Below are 27,945 nucleotides of genomic sequence, written 5' to 3' on the forward strand. Positions count from 1 at the left end.
GCCGGATACTAATGTTTAAGTTATATAGGTGTGTGTATATATTAATTTATGTAATATGTATTCGTCTAAATTAACAATAACTTACCCGATGAACAGATGCAGTAAGCCACGGTAGTACACCGTTTTACTACAAATTTTCGGCATATGAAAAGCCTAACAATATTAATTTTTTATTAGGCCTGCATTTAAATTTGTTTGATTCACATCGTATTTTTACAAATGAATAGCTATGCGGGAAAACGTTCCAAACGACATTATTTCTGTTTCTCTAAATTATAATTTTGCAAGTTTTTCTGCTTTGCTATTAAAATATTGTCGTAAGTGATGAGTGTTTTTCTCCAAAAATACGTTACAAATGGAGTAATAATTAGTGTTTTACCTTTAAGGTCATTGGAGCAGTTTCTTTTCATTTTCTAGCTTATTCGAGTGATTTTACAAAGTACCACGAAATGGTGTTGCTGTGCTCATCATTTATATTTATATTTTATTCTCCCTTTTGATTTCAAATGCAAGGCATGGCTAGAAGCAATTGGCAGAGAAGACCTAATGGCGAATGTGCTCAAGAAATTGTACAACAACTTTCGGGTGTGTGCGGACCACTTTGAAGATAAGTATTTCACAAGTACCCTCCGGACACATCTGAATAGAGAAGTCATACCTTGCAAAGTTCAGGCTATCTCCATCAAGTCAAGGTAACTTATTTAATCGTATACTTTTTAGGTATCTAAAACGAAGTCCAAATTTTCCAGAATGTTGAAATCTTTGTGTAACTATTTTTAAAATGCTTCTGCTGATAACATCTCGTTAGTATGAAAATGCTTCTACATTTTGTATACCTGTACAACAAAATGCATAACAATTGTTAGCTGGGGTATAAAAATAATAAATTCTTTTGTGCTATTTCCTGAAATGCAGTTACAAGATTTTTAAAGTAAGCGAACGATATGCAATTTCAATGCTTCAGAACTATACTCATAAATTCTGTCATAATTGGAGATTCTGTAATTGTTATTTATAGGAAAAGATATGTAGTCCCATATTGGGCTTAGTAGACCCCATAACTATTCGTGGTGTTATAGGCCTGCTTACTCTTACTGTTAGTTTATAATTATATATTTTCTGTTTTGTTTTATACAGATTCTGCAGGGCCAAGTCACATGGAGTGGGAAGAGGCTGCTCAACCCACTGCGAGCTCCGGAGACCATGAGAAGATTGATAGTAACACAGAAGAGGAGAAAGATTCACAGTCTTCGAGTACAATTGCATCGTCTGAGAGGAAGAGTTCTCAAGACTTCCCAGAAAGAACCGAAGATACACACTGCCCTTGCATGTATAAAGAGTAAGGTTCCTGGGCCATTATATGAACTGGTAAGAAAACGCATCTCTTCAGATGGACGGTGTGTACAGAGGAAATCAGTGGTCACCGAAAATGAAAACAAAGGCTCTTACCATTTATTTACAGAGCCCAAGTTCCTATAGGATGATTAGGAAGTTATTAAATTTCCCTTGAAAATCTACATTGCTTAGAGTAATGCAAAAGTATATCACTGATATTGGTTTTAATGATAAACTATTTGACATACTAAGGAATGCCTGTAGTAAGATAACTGAGACTGACAAACTGTGTTGCCTTATGTGGGATGAAATGTCTTTAAAAGCAAACTTGTGCTACAATAGTAATGAAGACATCGTAGATGGCTTCGAGAGATATTGTAGCAATTATTCATCAGATAGAATTGCCAACCAAGGTCTTGTGTTTATAGTTAGACGTATTTGCAGTAATAACAAACAATTTCTGGACTATTTCTTAGCACATTCAAGCACCTCTGGCAATACATTAGTTGAACTCATTGGCAAAGGAATAGAGAAGCTGAGAAGCATTGGTTTAAAAGTAGTAGCTACTGTTTTTAATCAGGGCTCTAACAATAAAAAAGCGTACCATTTATTGGGAGTTACTACAGATCAGCACTCCTTTACAGTAAATGACTGGAAAATTGTGGCATTTTTTGACACTCCACGCTTGATTAAAAGTACACAAAACATGTTCAAAAAGTATTCTGCGAATTTACTTAAATGTGTTGAAGCTATGACACATAAGTTTGATTGCAAGTAGATTGCAAATTGAATGTCTGCCGATCTGAAATTCAGACTGAAATCGATGGTATTAGTCTTTTTTTTTTTCAGCGATTAGCAAATGATGCCACAGACATCTCCCAACTAAGTCAGGAAGTTTTGGTTTTTCGATACGTAGTGCATTTATTTTTGTCCTACACTTATTAGTAATGGTATCAAAAAGTGAAATTTGTATGTACCAAAATCTAATGCAGCTCTCCCAATCCACAAGTTCACGAGCCGCCACTGATGTTACATATTCAAATAAATGCATTTTTTATTGTTTCCGGACCTATATGGTCACCTTTATGACATGCGGATGTATAAATAACTTTTTCATATTCCTTGAACATAAATGTTATGCCCTCTTGTATTTTTCATTGTCTGCAAGAGCTGCACGACAATTAACACACTGCTTAGCATCACAGGTCTTCTTAGCAATATAACCAACAATATATTATTATAATGCATTTGCATTCACGATCTCATTATCAACATCAGAGAAATTAAAAGATTCCCTCACCAGCTATTAACCTCTTTCACAATTTCATTTGTTACTAGAACATAACATTATTTTAAGCAGCAATGCCCGATTACTGTACTGAATATCATTGCAGGAAGAGTTATCTGGCTTGTTCTACCATCCTTATTTCTAATTATGCAAAAGTAAATCTCTAAATAATCTTGATTAATACTCCAAATTAAGAGCGAATGCATACCAGTGTACATTTTTAACGACTTCCTACAAATCATACAATAAAGGAAGTAAATTCAGTTGTAGATTATAGATATAGGTTGGGATGAATTCTTTAATCAGTGCAGCTTATTAAATATGTTCAATAACATATAAAATTTAATGTTGTTAACTAATGCTGAGTTTTTTCATTCAATAAACCCATCAACTCTCTTGCTCTCCAATATTCCCATACACAGTCTAGAATTTAATGTAGAAAATTACGAACAAACTGGCATAATGCTATTAAGTGTTAATCTTAAAAAAAATATGTATGTGCCTTCAATGTCATCACAAGGCTTAACACATTGTAATCACTTATTTGAAAAATCAATATTTGAGGAGTTCAGAGCTAAAGTGGATTAAGTCACAAATTTTCATACATTGAGTTTAATTCATTTTCTGATTGTCTGAAGTTGGATTTTTTCCGAGCAGTGATAGATCAAGTCTTAATTTCCAAGCATTCGCCGGTAGGTGACACTAGTCACTTTTAGCTCAGATTATTTGTTCACTATGTTCTGAGCCATAGTGGGCCAAGTCACCAAAGCATTGCATCAATTAACATCACGATTGTTTATATTTTATAAATCTAGAATTTGGGAATGGAGCAATAAAATTATTGCTAGTGAAATTAGATAATATACTAGAGCAGGTTTGTCCTGCACCGTGGCGTCGTGGTCTAAGGCATCCTGTCTAGGACTCGTGTTAGAAATATGCGCTGGTTCGAGTCTTCATATGGGAAGAAATTTTCTCGTGAAATTTCGGCCAGTGTATGGGATCGGTGCCCACTCAGCATCGTGATGCACTTGGGGAGCTACGGTAGGTAGTGAAATCCGGTTACGAAAGCCAGCTATAACGGCTGGGGGGGATCATCGTGCTAACCACACGATACCTCCATTCTGATTGGATGATCGTCCACTTCTGCTTCGGCATGGGGTCGTGAGGCCAACAGCCGGCTGGTCGGTCTGGGCCCTTCACAGGTTGTAGCGCCACGGATTATTATTATTATTATTATTATTATTATTATTATTATTACTAGAGCAGGTTAACTTTAAGTCCTGTCCACATCTGTGGAGTAACGGTCAGCGCGTCTGGCCGTGAAACCAGGTGGCCCGGGTTCGAATCCCGGTTGGGACAAGTTACCTGGTTGAGGTTTTTTTCGGGGTTTTTCCTCAATCCAATACGAGCAAATGCTGGGTAACTTTCGGTGCTGGATCCCAGACTCATTTCACCGGCATTATCACCTTCATATCATTCAGACGCTAAATAACCTAGATGTTGATACAGCGTCGTAAAATAACCCCCCCAAAAAAAACTCTAAGTCCTATTATCTCAAAACTACAGCTCATGGAAATGATCCACTAGCTCAGAACGCCTCATTTATTTGTACAAGACAATAAGAATACAGCATTGCAGACTCCAATTTCTACTGAGGATGATTTGAACTTATTTTCTTCATAACAGAATAATAACTCTAATAATAAATCTAGACATTTAAGAAAATGAAATAAACTGACTTTAAATATTTTTTCATGAAATAATCTCTGATTTCCAACAGACTTAAGTATACGTATGACTTTTTGTACACTTTCCTGTGATGTTAATTACATTAGTGTACTAATAGTGAACTTAGGATCATGAAATCTTTTCTGTATTGCAATAAAACAGTGGAATTTAATTGTAACAAAATATCTTGTATGTTTAAGAAAAAAATATTTGGTTGGTTATGTCTAATTCATTTCATATTTCACAGCTCTTTTCCTACCTTCACTTCCTGGCACATCACGTTCTGAAAATCCTGATGATGTTGGCTCAAGAACTTTATTCCAAAGAAAATTAATAAATAATTGTAATAGGGATGGTTACATGTCAAACATTGATATATAACGGAGAGAATTTGTAAATAATTCACGTGGAGGTGTAAGTAATTATCGGCGAAGTCTTGAAATTGTAAGTAATAATACTACTACAGAGGGGAAGGGAAGAGAAATCTTTATTTTCCCGCAATTTTTTGCTTGCTCGTGGCGCTCCTCTGGTAGCTACGAGAAGCTTATTGACAGATTACACTTAATCTAGCTTATGCACCCCTCTCATATACAGGGTGCTTCAAAAATACGGGGCATAATTTCAGGTATGTACTGTATTTCCCACATGTAGACAATCAAAATAGTTCATTACAACATGTGTCCGGAAATGCTTCATTTCCGAGTTATGGCCTTCACAACATTGAAATTCACCGGAACGTTTTTCTTTCTGCAGGTCGTTGTCATTACAGAAGATGTTCAAAATGTCCACCTCCTGCTTGAATACAGACCTCACATCGATGTCTCATTGACTTGTGAACACGATCCCAAACTCCAGGAGTATTGCGTATGTCCTCAGAACATGCCACAATTCGATTCTGAAGGGATTCCAAATCAGGCACCGGAGATGAATAAACCAATTATTTTAAATGGCCCCACAAGTAGAAATCGAGAGGGTTCAGATCAGGTGAGCGTGGAGGCCAAGCAATTGGGCCACCTCTACCTATCCATCGATCAGGAAACCTTCGATCCAAGTACCGGCGAGCTGTACGACTGAAGTGTGCAGGAGCGCCATCATGCAAGAAGTGAATGTGTTGACGATTGATCAGTGGAGTGTCTTCTAAAACATGAGGTATGGTGTTTTCCAGGAAGTTTGTTTATGCCTGCCCCGTAAGTCTGTTTACAAGTACATGGGGTCCAACTAATCGATCACCAATGATACCAGCCCACATGTTGAGGGAGAACCGCACCTGGTGACGAGATGGAACAGTTGCACGTGGGTTTTCATACGCCCATACAGTACATGCTGATTGTGGAAATTTGTTATGCCATCTCGTGTGAACTGTGCTTCATCTGTAAATAATACTAAGGCAGGAAAGTTCGGATTTACACCACACTGCTGCAAGAACCACTAACAGATCCTAACTCGTGCAGGGTAATCTGTTGGTGACAGGGCCTGTACATGTTCCGGCGAATTTCAATGTTGTGAAGGCCATAAGTTGGAAATGAAGCATTTCCGGACACATGTTGTAATGAACTATTTTGATTGTCTACATGTGGGAAATACATACCCGAAATTATGCCCCGTATTTTTTAAACACCCTGTATATTCTAAGCCCTCTTGATCCTCTGTGATAGCAATATAACTTTGGTGATATTACGAAAGTTTCACGCTAGTGTACACTCGCGCTAAGCACTGCATATACGAATCTGTGACAGGTTAGGTTATGTTAGTTTAGGCCATTGTTGTGCCTTGAATATACGAAACTATGCAGGATTTTCAAGTGCTGGCAAAGCCTCGCGATGTTTCTTTTTAGTGGTGTTATCATTAATGGTCTATTGGTGGCTAGTTTAATGGCTGACATGCAAACTAAGTTGCATTATGGAAAGTGTGTGTTTATTTCATTATTATTTGTTATGCTCCACTATATTTCAGTAATTATTGGATTAATACAAGTTTTGCGTTCTTCACATTACATAGTATTGTATGTTTTATATCTCTAATTTCCTTTCCTTCACTAGAAGTCACAATGTTTGTACGTCCATGACCACGCACCTATCAATCCAGACGCAATTTAATACATTTCCAAACAATTTCCTTTTCTTCAAATATACCCGTATAAAATCCTCAAGTTTTCAAATCCACCTCCAAAAAAATCCCTTAGAAATTCACTTCCAAAATCACAGGAACTAACTCAGCACTAGTTTCGCCAAAAACAGTAACACTGAACTTAAAGCAAAACAATATCAATTATCGTACAATTTAGGTAAATTTACATGCTACGTTATCAAAACTTAAAATCGCAGCACCATAAAAACAATTTTTAAAAAATCCAACACTGAGAATAATATGATATAGTACTTGATTACATTCCCCCCCCCCCACAATTATGATATTAAATCAAACAACAAACCAACATTGTCTTTAGAAACACATTTTTTCACTTTTTACTCCAATCAATTTCCCCAACAATTTCCAAGAATTTCTTTGTAATGTCTTGTCCTTCGCTTTTTATTCTTTTCCTGAACATATATTGGGCCAAGTACTTCACAAACTCTTTGTAGGCTGGTAGTGATGCTTTAACACGCCTCCATGTACTTTCTATTGTGTTCGTATGGGCTCCTGTTTCAGTATTAACGAACTCAATGCTATGGTTTACTGTTAGATGCTGGTAACCACACTTACTAAGGTTTGAATACGCTTTCCAACAGTCTGATATTATTGTAATTTTAGGATGGATCCAGTTTTCAATCACTTCGATTAGTGTTTTCTCACTCCTATCATGTACTGCTACTAAAAACCATCTCCCGCTGTCCCTTTCCACTCCTCCAAAACCCACTGCCCTCCCACGAAATGATCTCTGTTATATTTTCGACGACCAAATTTGTTTTCGTCTATTTCTACTACCTTACCATCTCCTCCAACTTTTTCGCTGTTTACTTGTACAACCTCATCAATAAATTGCCTCCAGTCTGTAATAGTGTGATCTCCAAAGAAGTATTCCTTTTCAATTTGTGCATTCGTACAACCATTCACAATATCATAGGTTAACAACATTACTTCTTGCATTGTTAATTTACTCTGTGTAAACCACGATCCACATCTTATCGATTTCGTTTTTCCACACTGTTTACCTTGTATTTTTTGATAGCATCTCCATATAAGTCCATCTCGTTTACTTTTACATTTTTTCAAACTCATCCCAGAATTACATGTATTGCAGAACATTTCACTCCTAAGTAAACCACAATCACATAAAAAACCATAGAACATATCTGTATTCATGGACAAAGCAACTACAAAGTTTCTATTTATAATTCCATAATTTCCATTTCTAGGCTTACATTTTAAGCCAAGAGGGAGAATTTGATACACTTCTTTTTGATATTTAACTATAGCATTCGAAATTGCCGCCATGATTCTGATGAAACTAATTTTAAATAATATTGGTTGGTTGGCAACATAATAAAAACGATATATATTGATAATTTAATTGATCGAAATGCTACTTCTGTTGACCTATTTTTGCGGCTTTGCATATTTTTATATTTAGGGTGGGTCCTATAATGCATCTGTTCCCTATCATTAGACACAGCCATGATTTTATTTCAAGCGAAGATTACGCCCATCCTCAGTTATGGCCTAGGACTGGTATGGAAAGAAGCAAAAATTATCTAAAAACATTAGAAAAGTCATGGCACGTTCCCTGTATGTCTAAATACATATCATCCAGACTCGTCTATGAGTTAGCGAAAAGAACTTTTCCCATCGGTAACTTAAGAACCATCCCTACGTTACTCCTACGACCTACGAAGAACTCGCCAAACCTCTTACCAGACAGGCAGAGGAAGAAATAGGATATTTAGCCAGGTTTCTACCACACACAAGCCATAACCACAGAACAACAAAATGATGCCACAACAGACAAAGGTGGTCCACACCTGTGCAGTAACGGTCAGCGTGTCTGGCCGCGAAACCAGGTGGCCCGGGTTCGAATCCCAGTCGGGGCAAGTTACCTGGTTCAGGTTTTTTCTGGGGTTTTCCCTGAACCCAATACGAACAAATGCTGGGTAACTTTCGGTGCTGGATCCCGGACTCATTTCACCGGCATTATGACCTTCATCTCATTCAGACGCTAAATAACCTGAGATGTTGATACAGCGTCGTAAAGTAACTTAATAAAATTTAAAAAAATAAAAACAGACACAGGTCAACCTTCATTTTCCTCTTGCCACTGCCAATGGACTCCTAACGAATATTCACACGTTTATCACTGGGATTGTGGTGCTGGAAATCAATTTTTAACACTTTTATCACAGCCACGACACATTTCAATTTTTAATGTACAATATATAAGCAATTATCACTACGATGACACAATAATTCTTGCAGATAACACAGAATATGTCCCTCCCACCATGATGATCTACACACTTTCACTTCATTGCCACTAGATGACTCTCGATTTCCACCAGACGACGTAGCAGGGATGCCAATATCAGCAAACGAAACTAATGTGAGGAATGTTACAGCAGGTGTGCTAAACGTGAGGAATGTTACAATAGGTGTGTAGCACATTAGGTTAGGTTAGGTGTGTAAGATTATATGAATGGATACCACAGTTGGCGATACTGGAATCATTCTCCCACTCCACCTCAAATTACATCACAATGAAGAAATATGGCCACCTTCTTCATCCAAGCAGGACGATTTTCCTATATAAGTAAGGAACCTATTTAGGTCGGGTTGGGTGGGACCACAGCTCTCCGAGAGATCACATCGAGTTTCTACTATTCCACACTACAAAACTAAGGCATTTTCAGTGTTTGTTTCTAATTCCCTATACTGGCAATACGTGACTGAAACTTCCTTCGAAGTTTAATGTTTGCAGTAAGGGATCAGTAATAAACTTAAGTAATTGTTTCGTTCGGATAAATCGCAATAAAGAGAACGCCAGTAGGGGAAGTTATGCTCACCCACATGAAATTTGCATTCGACATAACACTCACCTATCACGTAGTGTGTCTGATGAGCAAGTAGGGAAGGGGTGGTGGGTGGAGCTTCTACGTTCTGCTTATTGCGGTTTTCCCTTTCGTTCTGTCCCAGATTTATATTATTATTTTTTTTCTTCAAAATCCCCCAATTTTAGGGGGTTTTACAACATGTTGAAAAATAAAATAAAAGCGGAAAACACGAAACATCATGGTAATTATTTTTATATCTGCCAAATTTAGGCCTATGTAGGAATGGCCAAGCAGCCGACCTATGTGACAAGGTTAGTGGGTTAGTTGAGATATAGGCCTATAAGTGACCTTGTCACATTAGTAGGCTAGTTATGTATCCCCTCGACTAACCCACTATGTGACAAGGTTAGTGGGTTAGTTGAGATATAGGCCTATAAGTGACCTTGTCATATTAGTAGGCTAGTTATGTATCCCCTCGACTAACCCACTATGTGACAAGGTTAGTGGGTTAGTTGAGATATAGGCCTATAAGTGACCTTGTCACATTAGTAGGCTAGTTATGTATCCCCTCGACTAACTCACTATGTGACAAGGTTAGTGGGTTAGTTGAGATATAGGCCTATAAGTGACCTTGTCACATTAATAGGCTAGTTATGTATATCCCCTCGACTAACCCACTAACCTTGTCACATACCTAAGGCCACTTAGCTGTTCCCGTATAAATTTGGCAGAGAAGTGAATAATTACCTCATCTTTTTTTCTTCCTTGTAATATTGGGACTTCCGTGATTATTTAGGCTAAACTGCTGCTCGTACCCTGCTTCCCACACCTTCAGCTGCCTCCTCTGCAATACCAACATAACTTTGGTGACATTTCATGCTAGTGTACACTCACGTTATGCCTTGCATGTACGAATTTGTGACAGGTTAGATTAGGTTAGGTTAGTTAAAGGCTTTTGTTTTCCTTGCATATACGAATCTGTGACAGGTTAGATTAGTTTATTATTTACTTTAATGACACCGTGGTTTATCGTATTTGACACATGTTGGAAAGAATGATTCTGTAATTTGCCCTTTCGACATAGTTTGCCACAAGCTTTCCCATTTCGATAAACTATGTTGTTTCATGTCAGGTAGTATTTCGGTTTTTGGAATCTTCTCGTAACAGATTTCCAGTTCACTGTCTTGAGATGCTTGCTTCGCTAGTTGGCCAGCAAGTTCATTGCCGCATGCTTTACTCCAGCTGAATTCTATGATCCAGTTGTCTGAGTTTCGTCCTACATTCTTCTTATGGTTGTTGTTATATTGCAACTGTCTTGTCTGTCTTATCTTTTCTATTATCTTATCTAAAGCCTTCACAATTGCCATCTGTTCAGCTTGGTTATTACAACACCTCGCACCAGTCTGAATTTCAGTTTATGTGTAAGTGTTCCATCTGTAAATATTGCGATTCCCGAACCTACTCCTCTCTCACTTTTACTTCCGTCAGTAAATACTTCAAACTTGTGAGTCTTATTTTTATTCACTTTTATTTTGACAATGTCTGCAGGGTGTGACCATTTGTCACATTGAACATCACGGTCAATGTTTTCTTCTCTTGTTGCATTGCATATCTTTGCGAGCTCTTGTTACTCATACCCCATTCCCCATATAGTTGAAACATTAGAAAGTTTCTCTGGTACAAAGCATTTTAGTAAAATTGATCTTTACAGTGGCTTTTGGCAAGTGGAAATCGAAGAAAAGGATAAAGAAAAGACTGCCTTTAGCACCCCACTAGGTTTTTATGAATATAACAGAATGGCATATGGTTTGGTTGGAGCCCCAAGCACATATAAGAGATTGATGGACGGAGTACTATCCGGCCTAAAGAGAGTATCCTGTTTTATGTATATTAATGACATCGTCCTGTACAGTTCAACCATAGCAGAGCATGCTGAAAGACTTCGAGAAGTTTTACAAAGATTAAGAGATGCAAACTTAAAAGCACACCCTGTGAAGTGTACATTTGCCGTGCACGAAATCGACTATCTCTCTCAGACATGTGGCAGATAGGAATGGCATTTGCCCAGACCCAAAGAAAGTACAAGCTGTACAAGAATTTCCGATTCCTAAAGATGTTAAGGAAGTCCGCTCATTTCTTGGTTTAGTTGGTTACTATCGCAGGCACATAGCAGATTTTGCTGAGACTGCAAAACCATTTATCGAACTTACAAGAAAAGATAAACAGTTTGTATGGCTAGAACCACAACAAGAATTCTTTGACATATTGAAAAAAGCCTTGTGCAGTGAACCTACTTTGAAATATCCTGATTTTAAACAACCGTTCATTTTAGCGACTGACGCCTCAGGAGTTGCCCTCGGAGCAGTGCTATCTCAAAAGGTTGGTTCAGAAGAACATCCCGTAGCATATGCCTCTAGAGTTTTGAATAAAGCTGAACGAAATTATAGCACGACAGAAAGGGAATTACTAGCACTTGTATGGGCTACGAAACACTTTTGTTGTTATCTATATGGTCATGAGTTCATAGCCGTGACCGATCACACAGCTGGTTAATGAGTTTAAAGGAACCAAATTCTAGACTACTTCGTTGGACTTTAAGACTTTCTGAATTTCAATTCCAAGTCCAATACAAACCCGGTAAACGTCACCAAAATGCTGACACTTTATCTCGAATGCACAATGTTTTCGCTATAAAAAGTGAACAGACAGTCAATCACTCAGAAATCTTCAGATGGCAGAACCAAAGTACTTAGAATGGGTAGCAGATACAGAAAGATTTAAGTTAGACGAAAACAGTATTCTGTTTTGTTTCGATACAAAGCAGTTGAACTCAGAGCAACGGTTAGTTGTTCCTTGTCCTATGAGAAATTTGATTTTGAATACTTACCATGATACTCCTATTGGTGCACATCAAGGTCAAAAATGTACATTCGAACTGCTTAGGCAACGATTTTACTGACCGAATATGAAAACTGATATTGAAAATTACATCACGAAATGTGTATCTTGTAATGAGAGAAAGATGGGAAGGCACCCTATAGCTCCATTACAGAACTTTGCTACTTGTTTAAAGCCTTTTGAACTAGAAAGTATGGACATAGTTGGTCCATTTCCCAAAACAACTTCAGGTAACACATATTTGTTGACTTTTATGGACACTTTCACAAAGTATAGCGAAGCAATCTCGATTTCTGATTAAACTGCTGAAACAAAAGCTAGAGAATTTGTTACGACGATAGTAGCACGACATGGCACTCCGAAAAAGCTACTTACAGATCAGGGTAGAAACTTCTTGTCTAAATTATTTAAAGAAGTTTGTAAATTGCTACAAATTCAAAAAATACAAACGAGTCCATATCACCCTATGTCGAATGGCTTAGTGGAATGCAGTCATCAAACATTCACTAACATGTTATTACATTTTGTACGTGCAGATCAGAAAGATTGGGACAAATGGATAGCAATAGTCCAGATGGCGTACAGGAGTACACCGTACTCCGTAACGGGATATTCCCCACATTTTTCGCTTCACGGTAGTGAAATGCAGCTCCCATTTCCTATCGTTATCGTTCCGAAATTTTCGAGAAGTAACATAACCGATGAGCATGTCGAAGTTTTAGCAGATAAACTAGAAAAAGCTTACAAGGTAGTAAGAAACCGAATAGCTCCTAGTAAGACTGCACAAACAAAGCAGTACAACAAAGATCCTAGTGTAAAGTTTCGTTGTCTCAAGGTAGGAGACTTTATATTTCTACACTCTCCAGCAATTAAGAAAGGTGTAACGAAAAAATTGTCGAAACCATGGATCGGTCCATTTCAGGTTGTAGAAAAATTAAATGAAGTGAACTACAGAATTAAGTTCAAAGATGGTAGAATATAGGTAGTGCACCTAAACTGGTTGAAACTATGTCCCCCAGAGTCTGAAATTAAAGAAGGCAAGTTTCGTCCCTGGCAAGCAGACAAAGACAGTAGTTTCAGTGAAGCGGAAACCATCGAAATAATTAGAGACGACCCGAAGTCATACGAAACTCCTCGTGAGGAACCAGCAGCAGCGGATAGTGACGACGGATGGTCCTCGGAAGACGATATTCCTCTTAGTCAGTTACGTGTTCCCCAGAGTGATGATTTCAATGAAGAAGATGATGTACCTCTAGCTCAGCTAAGGTATTATTACAAGCTGCACCGAGAAAGGTAACTGCACAAACTAATGACCTTCCTTACTTACTTACTTACTGGCTTTTAAGGAACTCGGAGGTTCATTGCCGCCCTTACATAAGCCCGCCAATGGTCTTTATCCTGAGCAAGATTAACCCTGCTGTTCTGTTACATTCTACTATACGAATGTACTGTTCGGGTCAATATGACCCAACCTCTGATAATTGCATATAAAATTACAAAATCATGTTTGTGAACATTCGCATGACTACAATATTGTGACAGCGACGTGAGAATCGAACTCACGACCAGCGTCCCGAATGAAAGCAGATCGCACAGGCTCCACGGAACATTGAGTGACGTCGCGCGGTGGAGAGAAGAGAGAGGGTGTATTACGTAACGCGACGAGTCTGCGCGCGCAGCTGCTACTAACGCAGTGAATGTGGAACGACCTTCTCGACTATTCCAGAAGTCTGTCATTGTAGAGATATCGAGATAATTCTCTACACACCTGTAGAAGGTTCTCGCAACTATGATTTTGCTATAAAAGAAGAAGCGCCAGCGAACTAGAGCAGAGTTTTCAGTTATTCCGTCAGTGAGTAAGCCAGAGCAAGCAAGCCAGAGTTCGACTCGAGTGTGCGTCCGCATCTGCGTCAGCATCCGAAGGCCTGAGTTCGAGTGCAGTGGACCGCAGTTGGAGGGACCTGAGTTCGAGTGCAGTGGACCGCAGTTGGAGGGACCCGAGTTCGAGTACAGTGAACTGTCTCTGAAGGTCTGTGGTTCGAGATACTGTGAAATCGAGTGACTGAGATAGAAGAACTGTGAACTGAGAACTGGTAGTTCTGATTTGTAAATAGTACTGTGTAAATATTAGTTAAGATTAACAGTTCATTGTTGTGCGTAATAGTCCAAGTAAATTGTCATTGTCGTCGGTGGAGTGCTATAACGAATACTGTGTTGAGTGAAGATCCAATTGTTGACGAGAGCGTTAAGGTGAATTGTAGAAAGGAATTATTGTTGTGACGAATAAATTACATTGTTGTAAATAATAAAACTCACAATATCATAGTTTATCATTATTGTTATTGTTAATATTACTGTTATTAATTTTTTTATTTTTATTTTTATAATCTTACATTATTTTGCTTTTTTTACTATTATTCGTTTGTGATATTTTATTTTCCTACATTTTCATTAATTTTTTTCTACATTCTTATTAAAAATTAATAACAACAAATTGAATAAACATACTTGTTTGAATGAAATGTTTAACTTATAATATAACAATAGGCCTTGGAAAATTATAGATTGAAGTAAATGCTTGTGCTATGTTATAATGATAAACTTCTGTCTTATGTTTTGTGTAACACATATGATATACATAATCACAATTCTTTCTCATTGCTTACAATTATGTGATTCAAATATATAACATGACCTTTACAATATGTTTGCTGTAGTTTCAATACAACATGATCGTTTTATTGTCATTGCTTGATGGACAGAACTTACTGCGTTCACGTTTTACAGTTTTTCCTCTTGTAGAGTCTGATACCGGTACTGTAGTCACCATTATAGGTTTTTGAATGTTCTTGACAATTCTGATTGCTTCGTCTGTTCTTGAAAAGTGCTTTCTTGATGAAATATGTTCCTTTGTCAGTGATTTTTCAAGTTCCTCTAAGATTAATCTCCTTCTAGTCAATGTATTTGCATTCCAATTTGGATCTATCGAAGTCCACAAGACATACGCATTGTAAGCAGAAACATCAAGAATGTTATAGAAAAATATCACCGGCCATCTGTTTGTTTTTCTTTTGCAAGTATATGTATATGTTACTTGGTCAAGTGTGTCTACAGCCCCTTTGGATGCATTATAATCTTAACTCATTTGAGGTTTCTTATCATTCCTGTTGCTGACTTCATTGACATGATGCAGTGTACTCATTAGCACAACATTTTTGTTTTTCTTTGGGACACAATTGACCACAGTAGTATCATTTGTGAAGCAGAATGAAGAACTATGTATTTCCCTTTTGTTCATTTGCTGTGGAAGTTCTGGCTTATTTTTACGTATAGTCCAACAACATTGTCATTTTTTTTTCAAAAGTATTGTTCCAAATTGTAAGAAGTGAAAAATTTGTCACAAGTTACATTTTGACCCCGTAGGTTACTGGAAAGATCACACACTACCCTCATACCCTGACTTTTTTCTGATAGTGCATATTCATTCCCTGTATAAACTTGTGCTATCCATGCATATGAAATTTTGCTGTCACAAAGCGTCCATATTTTTTTTATTCCGTATTTCGATGGTTTGCTGGGAATATACACCTTGAATGGACAGTGACTTCAAAGTCCTACTAACTGTTTGACAGATATTTTCGCTAGGATTGAAGAATTTAGGAAGGACCTCCAGACATTTCTCCCAAATGCAACGAATAGCAGCAAGTTTATCAATGAGTCTTCGTTATTCTCTAGTAGATTTCTTATCAAATCGAAAGACACGCGATATCTTGCAAAAGATTTCAAGTGACATAGTTGCCCGCAAAATGTTTCTGCCCGTTTTCTGATCCCACAAACATTTTGTTAACTCCCCATGAGATCGAGTCACACCAGCAAGAAGCAAGAGTCCTACATAAGCCTGGTAAACAATACAGTCGATATTTGCCCATTACTGGCCATAAACTTGCCGTCCTTCTATGTTTGGCATCTATATTATTTCATTATGGTGGCATACCTTGTAAATCCTGGTGTAATCTTGTTGAGGTTCGAGGCAGAAAGATGCTCCTGTTGTGGAGGTGGATTCACCTTCCACTCTATAGCTTTATTCTTGAAAGAATTGACTGAAAAATATTAACTGGTTGTTGACTGTCAAAATCGTCATCATTTTCACTTTCAGATTCACTTACATTATCTTCAAATTCCGAAATAAACTCTTCACTGTCGGAGGAATTCACAATTGATACTAACTGATCATTAATCAGTGGTCTTTCCGTCATGGTGTGTGAACTCAAACTGAGAAACAACATTGAAATATTTATCCAGAAAAAATGCAACAGTTTAGAAGGAATTCATTCAGAAAAACAAAAGGAAACCAGTCCATTGTTGTAAATTAGTGTATCTAATTGTTGGGAATAATTCAATTTCTACTCATTATAATAAAAGCATGATACAAATTCTTGAAAAATGTTAATACCACATTAGAAAAATAATAAAATCTTAAGCTGGGTCATATTGACCCGAACGTTACACAAGTAACAATTACAGATTATGACAAATCTATTTGAAAATTTTAAATTATTTTTAAATCACAAATGCATATTGCATTATTAGACAAAGTCACTGAGTCTCATAAGCATATCTCACTATTTCAAGGAAATATTAAGAAAAAAATATTCACTTCGGGTCATATAGACCCGAACAGAACAGCAGGGTTAATCCAGTCTCCACCATCATATCCGACCTCCATCAAATACATTTTAATATTATCTTCCCATCTACGTCTCGGCCTCCCCAAAGGTCTTTTGCCCTCCGGCCTCCCAACTAACACTCTATATGCATTTCTGGATTCGCCCATATGTGCTACATGTCCTACCCATCTCAAACGTCTGGATTTTATGGTCCTAATTATGTCAGGTGAAGTATACAATGCGTGCACCTCTGTGTTGTGTAACTTTCTCCATTCTCCTGTAACTTCATCCTTCTTAGCCCCAAATATTTTCCTAAGAACCTTATTCTCAAACATCCCTAATCTCTGTTCCTCTCTAAAAACTGAGAGTCCAAGTTTCACAACCATACAGAAGAACCAGTAATATAACTGTTTTATAAATTCTAACTTTCAGATTTTTTGACAGAAGACTAGATGACAAAAGCTTCTCAACCGAATAATAACAGGGATTTCCCACATTTATTCTGCGTTTAATTTCCTCCGGAGTGTCATTTATATTTGTTACTGTTGCTCCAAGATATTTGAATTTTTCCACCTCTTCGAAGGATAAATCTCCAATTTTTATAGTTCCATTTCGTACAATATTCTGATCACGAGACATAATCATATACTTAGTCTTTTCGGGATTTAATTCCAACCCTATCGCTTTACTTGCTTCAACTAGAATTTCCGCGTTTCCCCTAATCGTTTGTGGATTTTCTCCTAACATATTCACATCATCCGCATAGACAAGAAGCTGATGTAACCCGTTCAATTCCAAACCCTCTCTGTTATCCTGAACTTTCCTAATGGCATATTCTAGAGCAAAGTTAAAAAGTAAAGGTGATAGTGCATCTCCCTGCTTTAGCCCGCAGTGAATTGGAAAAGCATCAGATAGAAACTGGCCTATATGGAATCTGCTGTAAGTTTCACTAAGACATTTTAATTAATCGAACTAGTTTCTTGAGAATACCAAATTCAATAAGAATATTATATAAAACTTCTCTCTTAACCGAGTCATACGCCTTTTTGAAATCTATGAATAACTGATGTACTGTACCCTTATATTCCCATTTTTTTCTCCAATATCTGTCGCATACAAAAAATCTAATCAATAGTCGATCTATTACGCCTAAAACCACACTGATGATCCCCAATAATTTCATCTACATATGGAGTTAATCTTCTCAAAAGGATATTCGACAAAATTTTGTACGACGTCAACAAAAGTGACATTCCTCGAAAGTTACTACAGTTAGTCTTGTCCCCCTTCTTAAAATAGGTACGATTCCATTGCTCTGGTATAATTTCCTTTTTCCAAATTGCAAGTACAAGTTTACTAATTTTGCTAGATAATGCGCTTCCACCTTCTTGTATTAATTCTGCTGGAATTTGAACAATACCTGGAGACTTGTACTTTTTCAGATTTTCTATCGCAATTTCGACTTCAGAAAGTGTGGGTTCCGGTATAAATGGCGCAGCAGTTTGTATTTGAATTTCGTCCCAATCATTTGTATTTGGCCTATGTATATTTAGTAGTTGCCCAAAATAGCTTTTAGTAGATTCAATATTCTGAAATTAAAGGACGAGGAAACTAAGCAATGTTATCAGGTTGAAATTTCAAATAGGTTTGCTGCTTTAGCAACTGCTGACGAAGCTGAGGAAGAGTTAGATGTTAATAGCGTGTGGGACAATATCCGAGATAATATCAAAATTGCAGCTGAGCAGAGCATAGGTTATCATGAAACTAAAACTAATGACCTCACCATGACAAATTCTGATGTGACGTCTGCTTCCTATGTTTCCTCTCGCCGTGAAGATATGAACCCAGATGATGATGATGATGATAGTTCTAACTTAGATAATGAAGAGGTAACTGAACCCAACGTAGGACAGAATAGTGATGAAATGTCCTCCCTTAGATATAATTTACGTTTCAGACCAACTGATTAGATTATTTCGTTTCAGACTGTACACTCGCTACTACACTCCTGCTCACGATAGTAGTTTGTGATTCAGTAGTTAAAATAAATTAATAAAGTAACGCAGAGAGTAACCGAAATTGAAAGCACTCTTATTGAATTTAGACAATCCATTCATATAACCGCAATGGACAAGCTCCTTACTTTGTCTTCACAAGTGACAGGCAATTTTATGCTCTCATGGAAGAGAATGATCTATCTCAAAGTAGAGATGAAATGTACATGTTATGTCCCCCAGATGTTATTTTTTCAGCCTCCTTGCAATCACATTGTTTAGCAGCTCTATTTTTTTTTAAATCCCAGGAAGCAATGAGACTGTGTGACCGACGGCTGGTTGGACCACACAGGTGACCTGTATGGTACAGATCGTACCAGAATAATTATTGGGTGTACAGCGTACCAGCTACCGTACGTATGACTAGAAGTTGTCATAACCCAAATGCTACACGACCGTAAACTTTTACATTTATTATCCAAGGGACAGGTATTATTAATATATCTGCAAACTGTCATTTTTATTCTGATCAGTTTAAACTGTTTCCCCATGTTTTTGGAAAACTGCACCCAGTATATGAGCCTAACGATGTTATTGTCCCCTGATATAACTTCTGAAATAGTTAATCCAGATCTAAATCTATGTGAACAACATGTCATTACTTAAGAATATGCTTCCAAATATTAAAGATTTTAATAATGATTTGTAATTCCTCTATGATTACAAGAGAAGATTAAAAGTGTAAAATCTAAAGTAGAAGAATCCCCCACACAAGTAAGTGCAAACCCCTGGCTAATTGCTTTAACCATAACAGGAGTTATATTGTGTCTTGCTTGTACGCTACAGACATACCGACAATGTCCACGTCTGCATGGTGTCCGGTTATATAAGCTCACCCGCAAACAACCAGAGACAGCAGAACCTTTACGAGAAGGCCAGAACGAGATGGAGCTTGGCCCAGTGCAAGAAACCAGAACTCCCATCCCTACTGCGAGGAAAGCAGATATATCAACCGATGCCTGCGCTGGCCCAGCTTCAACCAACACAGTCTTCGCCGGACCTAGATTTGTCTCCAGGGCCTAGATACTACTCTTCATTTTGCAACAGTCATCTCTTCGCCTCAATGAAGAAAATTTGTATTGAAGAAGATTATTCTTTACTGATCATTTTTGTGAATGACATCACTATTCTTGTATCTAACATGTAAGTGCTAAGTCTCAGATGATGCCAGCATATCACTTTGTGTGCAAAAAATTCGTAAATACTATCGAGTTAAATGACAGACACCCTGCAAAGTTATAAATTAAAACATCCAGGAACTCAGTTTACATTAAATTATGCCTCGTTACGTAAATGGATTACTCATTTAATGCATAGATACATCAGATTTATTAAATAGCAGCAGTCCTACCGCCATTATAATATCAATGTCAAAAATTATATCAATTTCGATCTATTGCTTATGAAAGTCAAAATCTTTGGCACTTCGCCCTCCATAAAGACTTTTCTTGTAATTTGTAATGTGAATGATACAACACTAGCTTACAAGACACAGACGATCCAAATCCTCAATAAGAATGAATGATGGCCTATATATTGGATTAAAATCCTGCAAGCCTGAATGATTCTGAGGGCCACTAGTGAGGGAACTACACCCCGTAAGCCTAACAGAAAAAGGTCTACTAAGACTTGTGTGATAGTCATACTTCACAGGATCTGACATGTCTTGCCATTCATTTGATTAGGAGTAAAAGCACATGCCTATTACGGCATCGTCTTTTAAAAAGAAGAGGGCATTGTTGTGCCCAAGGATTATGATACGCAATCATAACTTTGTTATGGCCATAAGCAATACATTTTCACTTTATTTGAAAGTAATGAAATCGTACACTCAGTTTAATCATTGAAGACAGGCGGCAGCTTCCTGTTGCAATTACAGTTGTGCATCTTAGTGAAGTCAGCAAGAAGCAAAGTCCAGTCCTTGAACAAGGCAGGAAATGTGTACGCTTGCATTTTAGTGCAAAGCCATTCTTATGCAACAGCTGACATATAACGAAAAATACTCAGATTATGCAGCAATCATTAACAAACCGCGTCTCTTGCAAGACTTCTAATTGGTGATCATTTTGAATTCTGATTTTCTATTGGTTCAATCAAAAACAGACATTCAATCGTGAGAGTTCCTTAAATCTGTACTGTTGCAAGTGACAACAGGAAATGCCGATCCGAAATAATGGTTAGGAATCAGAAGTGTGGTGTTTGGTCAATGCAATACTGTCTTCATAGAAGATTCGCGGGCAAAGTAGCATCACTCTGTTACGTCGCAAGGGCGTGGTTCGAGAACTTATAAAATGGACATGAAACGTCCAAATTGTGATCATTAGTCTTTGGTCAAGACAGCAGTCATGCAGTGGCAGTCGTAACTTCCAGACGTCCAGAAAGAAGGCGGAAAATGGCATCTTCTTTGAATAGCACAGGGTTCGCCCTACAGAAACTGTAAGTAAAATTAACTATTCAATTCTCATACTTTACAATTAACAGCCATTACGAGACTTCAGAAATAATCCTTCCATTTCAATACTCAATATTTATCTGTTCTAATTTGATATTTTGTTAATAAACTTAGTAATAGTGAATAGCTAGAAAGCCTGAGATCACATTCTAAATAAGGAATCCCTCCTATCTATAAGGAGGAAGTACAGTATATAAATCGTCAGAGAGATAGGAAGTGCAATGCAGTGTAATTCGTTTGTGTTGTCTTGATAAATTTGTTGCTATGCCAAAAAGGGCACAACAAAATATTTTGGTTTTCGTAAGTGGGATATAACTCGCGATTTTCTCAAAGATAAGCCATCCGCCCTGTTCGTGGTAGAGGGCACGACAGTACTATGTAGCAGAGTGAGTGGACAGGAATACTTCTCTCTATCTCTATTTATAGGTGTTCATATATTACACACTAATAGTAATTCATAGCGTGTCAGCCCATGTAGGGCACCGGCCCTTATGCACTATGTTTTCTCTTTCCCTGCTTTGCACACCTTTCATTGATCCTCGCAGTGATGATGAATGTGAGCTACTGCAAATCAATTTGTCATCCTGTTCCCGTTAATTGAAGTTTTATTTTGGACAGTTTTCTTTGTTAAGAGTTTATCCATTATTTCCATTATCAGTTACAATGGCCTATGCAGTATTTTGTTAAGGGGAGTCATTATTAAAATTAAGTACAACTTACATTATCGGTATTTAAAATTTTGTGTATTATTATTATTATTATTATTATTATTATTACTATTATTATTATTGTTATAAACTGAGTTTTCACAGGGGATGTGAAACTACAGTCCTGAGAAGAACATAGTCATGCTGTGGCTGCATAGAAACATTTGCCAATGTAAAATTTTCACTAACCGTGCGAGAATCTTACCAGACATTTTGCTAAAAAAATTGTAAAATTGAGTTTGTGGTGGTTTAGACACATCAGAGAACTGGGAACGATAATAAGAAGTTTACATTAAAAATATGAACTGTCAAATGCACAAAATATTAAACGGACATTTCACAATAAAGTCAGAACCCAAACGAACAGGTGAATACCACTCTTAAAATGAGTTTAAAGTCGACAATGCACAATATTTAACAACACCTACACTGCGGAACTGTCAAAACTACTTTCTCAATATGTTTCACAAGTTTAATTTCTTATTGTGTCAGCTTCATTTTATTACAAGATCAGTACTAGGTAGTAGATCTTTCTATAATAAAGAAAGCATTGTTGCAATTCGAATGTTCCACAGCACCAAAGAACAAAGGCTTGTAATAATACACTCTAAACAAATAAGTAATAACATAAGGTACAGTACTACCCACAGCAAAGAAAGAAAGAGAGTAAGGAAAGAGCGAAAGAAAGACAGTCGGATAATCTGCCAATCGGTTAATAGGGTGACGGGTTCTACTTACTCCAGCACTATTATGTCAATACCAATTTCAAACCTCGTGCTCCATCTAGCATCCACCTTGGCCTCCACTCAGGGTTGCCAAACGAAGAATGCTCTGGCTGTAACTCTGTTTAAGTGTATATTACTGTTGATTACTGGCTTTACCTATGGCATGCAAGCTCCTTCACTTAACTGTGCATTGTACATGTGCTGTGTCACATCCTTCGACTTAAGAGGAATAAACAGTGCAGCTTCCCCTGTTTATGGAGTGTACGGCCAAGTGCAACATAGTTTACTACACACATGGTGGAAAATTGTGCACATATTGTTTGGCAAGGCGTTGCTAAACTTTTTGACCCCACCTTTACTTGCCAGTTATTATCAGTTGTTTTAAAGTTATGTGAGACCAAAATAAAAACAATTTTCCCGTATGTTAACATGAACAGTTCCTTGAGGGTTATGAATATTTTAATACCAAAATTGTTCAAAATATTCAGAACAAAAAGATGTGGACTGGGTGTAAATGTCATTGGCTTTAAAGCTTAAGTAGCCACCTAAGCATTCTGCAATATATTTTGGGTCCTATCAGCAGCGTTGATGCTGAAAGATTTTTCAGTAAATACAATTTAATGTAGGAAGTAATAAGACAACACGAATGACAGAAGAAAATGTACAGGCGTGTTTCTTCTATGATTTCTTTGTTACGAATTCATTAACATGATTAACAGGGTCATAAATTAAATTAGTACCTCTATGTAAGTATTATTTTAATCCCCAATATTTTCAAAAGACATGACCTATCCTCCTATATTGGCGTAGAGTCCATTTCTTCCTTCAAAACGCCACAGAACGCAAAATGACGAATGTATGAAAGCTACAAAATGCTAAATGTTAAAATCAAAATGCTAAATTTCTAAAAATCATAACCCCTAACAATGTAGTCTTTGTAGTTTTGTATAACAGAGTTAATTACTTACAGGCTTTAGCAGTGGATAATCTTCAGAAGCCTCTCTGATGTTCGGAAGGCTGAAGATTCATCTGTGAAAAGAAAAGAAACCAGTAATTATTATGTTCAAAAATTTGTCACTGGATTATATATTCTACTGCATTTATTAATAATTTTAATACACACTAAGATTTAGTAGCCAGTTCGGTATTACTGAGCACAGTTACATTCAATACCCAAGAACTATTCCATTTGCTTAAAGTGCCAGCCATATACTGAAATGGTGTTTTCTAGGAAATACCTGGTTGAAACAATATTACTAATTTCAAATCTCCAAAATGTTCAAGACAGAAAACACCTGATAAACACAAGCTAGATATTTTGATAACTAGTCAATACAGAGGTATAGAGGCCAAAAGGGGATGCGAACCCATGCTGCGCTCCTGGCTGTCCATGACAGTGAAGATCGAGAGTTTGTCCCTGGACGTGAAGGAGCTGAATGAACTGAAAGAGAGGCAAATGGGAAGAGAAACTTTAAAAGGTTCCTTGCAAGGGAGTTTGGGGCTGAGAAAAACTGAGGCCACTTGTCTCATTTCGGGTTTTGCTGCTCCACTGAAGGAGCTCTAGAAAATTTTGGAGGGAAAAAAGCCCAAAATGGACGTAACCTAATAGCTACCACGTAATGGGGGGAGAGAGAGGAAGAGGAGGCATTCAACAAACTGTAGTTACTTTCTTTATTTGCGTGGTATTTGTGGGCCAACCTGCATTGCAGGCCCTAACATTACGCCCTGAAAAACTAGAAAGGTATTGAAACTTCAGTGGCTTCTAAGCGTCACCATGGCCACTGCTCAAACTAGCCAATCAGAGACCATGTCAACAGGCCAACGTTGCCGACTGTTTCAAAGCGAGCACATGCTTTGTTTGGAAGTGTTGAATCTTCGTTGCTGTGTTACAGCAAGTATTGGTGTTCTGTTGTTGATATTGTTTTCGTAGATGTTTTTTTGTTGATGAAGATAGGCTTAGTTTGAGTTTAGTTTCAAATTTAGTTTAGTTGTGAGTGTATTTGTAACGCGATTTATAGTGTCCTTGTGTTTCACTTATACCATGTCGCAAGGCAGATAGTGGCACAAAACGAGCCACAGGCTCAGATGGAAAAAGGAGTGCTGCAAGGGACAGCAAGAAGAAACGGAAAAGACGCTCCTCTTCCAAGTCAGGCAAGAGAAATGGTTTGTAATGTGCGGGACTATTTCGAGAAAGAAGAGATAATGGCGGGCCTCTTATTCCAGTACAACAGGTGGTAAATAGTACTGCAGAGGCTCTCAAAATAGGAAAAAACACCATCGTTAAAATAGGAAAGGAAAATTTTAAAATGAATGAGCAAGAAAATGGACCTTCTTGACTTGAAACCCTGGGAAAGAAAAGAAAAGTAGAGCGGGTGACAAATTTAGATGCCTTTCAGGAGGAGCAATCTGGCGGCATGTATATTTATAATACTGACGGGAGGAGCATCCTACGTTAAAAGAAGTTGCAAACTTCACTTTGAGATGCAGATCTTTTCCACAGCAGTGTTTCTTCTCTGCACACTGTTTTAAAGAATTTAGGTTTCAAGTATAAAAAATCAATGGTCGTAAGATATTAATGGAGAGAAATTATCACTTACATATTAGCCTATGTACCATATTCACATTCATTCATACGTTTATTATTATTATTATTATTAGTCTGGTCTAAGACTACTGTATGATACAAATTTGTGAGTTCACAATTTCGTGTCAGCTGCTTAGTTCCGACACGGCAGACAAAGAGCCACACTGCACTACTGCACAACTTCACAACGTCGCTCCCTTTCTGCGTCTGCGAGAGAGAACTGTCAATATCTTTCTAGTTTTGTATAGACTGTAGTTGCAACATGAAACATATGGTCTCTTCTCCTTAGTTGCAACTTACTGCATGAAATGTACAGTCTCTTCTCCCTAGTTGTGACTTATTGCTAGAGCCCTGAATTTTACATGCTAAAAGTTAATATTGTTCCTCACTATAGCCCATAAATATAGACGCCACGCCCCCATTTCTTTGAGATGTCATTCAGTATTTTCCTTCGGTACCGTTAAAGGTCTCTAATCCTCTTAACCACCATTTACAAACTAGCATACGATTTATCATTGCCATGCCTCCACTTCTTTGAGATGCCATTCTTGCCATTCAATATTTTCCCTTTGGTATCGTTGAAGGTCTTTAATCTTCTTATCCACCACTTACAAATTACCGCACGGTTCACAAGATCCATTGCTCAGTCCTTCTGGCTCTGCTGTCTATTATTACATATCGGACTCTTGTGAACTAAGCTTAAAACCCTCCTCACGGACACTACTTCTATTCATCTACACTCAGTGTCAAATTAAAGCTGAAAGTCCATAGTGTATGATGAACTTAATATTTTCCCTTTAATAGTTACTAGTTTCGAGATGCAGATCTTTTCCACAGCAGTGTCTTAAAGAATTTAGGTTTCAAGTATAAAAAATCAATGGTCGTAAGATATTAATGGAGAGAAATTATCGCTTACATATTAGCCTATGTATCATATTCACATTCATTCATGTTTATTATTATTATTATTATTATTATTATTATTATTATTATTATTATTAGTCCGGTCTAAGACTGCTGTATGATACAAATTTGTGAGTTCACAATTTCGTGTCAGCTGCTTAGTTCCGACACGGCAGACAAAGAGCCACACTGCACTACTGCACAACTTCACAACGTCGCTCCCTTTCTGCATCTGCGAGAGAGAACTGTCAATATCTTTCTAATTTTGTATAGACTGTAGTTGCAACATGAAACATATGGTCTCTTCTCCTTAGTTGCAACTTACTGCATGAAATGTACAGTCTCTTCTCCCTAGTTGTGACTTATTGCTAGAGCCCTGAATTTTACATGCTAAAAGTTAATATTGTTCCTCACTATAGCCCATAAATATAGACGCCACGCCCCCACTTCTTTGAGATGTCATTCAGTATTTTCCTTCGGTACCGTTAAAGGTCTCTAATCCTCTTAACCACCTTAGTTGTGAGTCAAACCTCTATTAATGCCAACACCAAATGAACTTTGTACTGTTCTTCCATCAAGCAATGAGCATTGTTCAATTTTAGAAACAAAACCAACTATTGTGAACAATGGGGATTTTTTTTTTTGTTCACTTAAAAGAAAGTGTAAAAGAAGATAGTAGAGAGAAAAATTATTATGCTATTGTACTACACATATGGGACGATGGAGGATATTGTTCACTTACTAATTTATATGTATTCTAACACATCAAAACATTGGATTCAGCCAGAAGAAAATGATAATTCCTTTCAGACAATTTGTACATTTTTAAGGTAGTTTTGCTCCCCAACATCGTTGCACACATGATGCCCTAACTATATACAAACCTTAAATAATTAAGTGTTCCAAAATAGAAACCACCAAAGAATACCATACTGCAAAAGAATTTAATTTAGGAATATCACTTCTTAACGAACAAATTTCAAATATACACAATCCTTTGTTTAATTTAGGCCTATTTAAATTCATCAACATTTACAAACCTCCGTAATTAGCGCCTTCCAACACCCACCCACTCCTTATTTTACTCAACCTTCCCCATATGACGTAATACCCTCACACACACACTTTGTAAGCCTGCTTGTGTCCATCATTCAACGATACAACCTAGCAGCTTTCAACACCCACGCAAGTCCTAAAGAAGAGATTGAAAACTATTAATTACTAGCTAAGCACATGTTTTTTTTTTTTTTTTTTTTTTTTTCGTTTGAATATTTGCAGTTGCATATGGCCTGGTTGATTTACACAACTTGCAACAATCTTCCTTATGGAAAACTACAACATTATTAACATCAATTATAAGAGTGAACGAATGTTCAACGTAAACAAATAGCTACAAACAATACCATTTTTCATACAATGCATTAATGGAAGATAAAATTTTCTTCATTGTTATATTGTTTATTTTAACCAACTTATCAATTAGCAGTAATTATTTTAACTATTTTAATTTTTTACATTGTCTGTGTGCTAATCCAGTAATGTGTTCATATAGCCTATTGTTACATTTATATCAAAATGATCTGAAGATGGCAAAACATTTGCCGAAAACGTCCACCTATGTA

The 27,945-nt window shown here is 37.2% G+C and overlaps 1 protein-coding gene across 10 annotated transcripts in view; it reads right to left on the bottom strand.

Annotated features, from left to right (window-relative positions):
- LOC138693819 (uncharacterized) overlaps positions 1-27,945 on the bottom strand; it is a 148,202-nt gene that overhangs the window by 24,094 nt on the left and 96,163 nt on the right. For all 10 annotated transcript variants that reach the window (XR_011330499.1, XR_011330498.1, XR_011330496.1 and 7 more), the window contains one exon: positions 23,805-23,865. Coding sequence is in view for 1 of the 10 variants with exons in the window: in XM_069817632.1 (XP_069673733.1) it covers positions 23,810-23,865 (56 nt within the window). In the remaining 9 variants the exon portion in view is untranslated. The remainder of the gene's footprint in view (positions 1-23,804; positions 23,866-27,945) is intronic.

This window comes from Periplaneta americana, unplaced genomic scaffold, assembly GCF_040183065.1.
Source record: "Periplaneta americana isolate PAMFEO1 unplaced genomic scaffold, P.americana_PAMFEO1_priV1 scaffold_22, whole genome shotgun sequence".
NCBI classification, from domain to species: Eukaryota; Metazoa; Arthropoda; class Insecta; order Blattodea; family Blattidae; genus Periplaneta; species Periplaneta americana.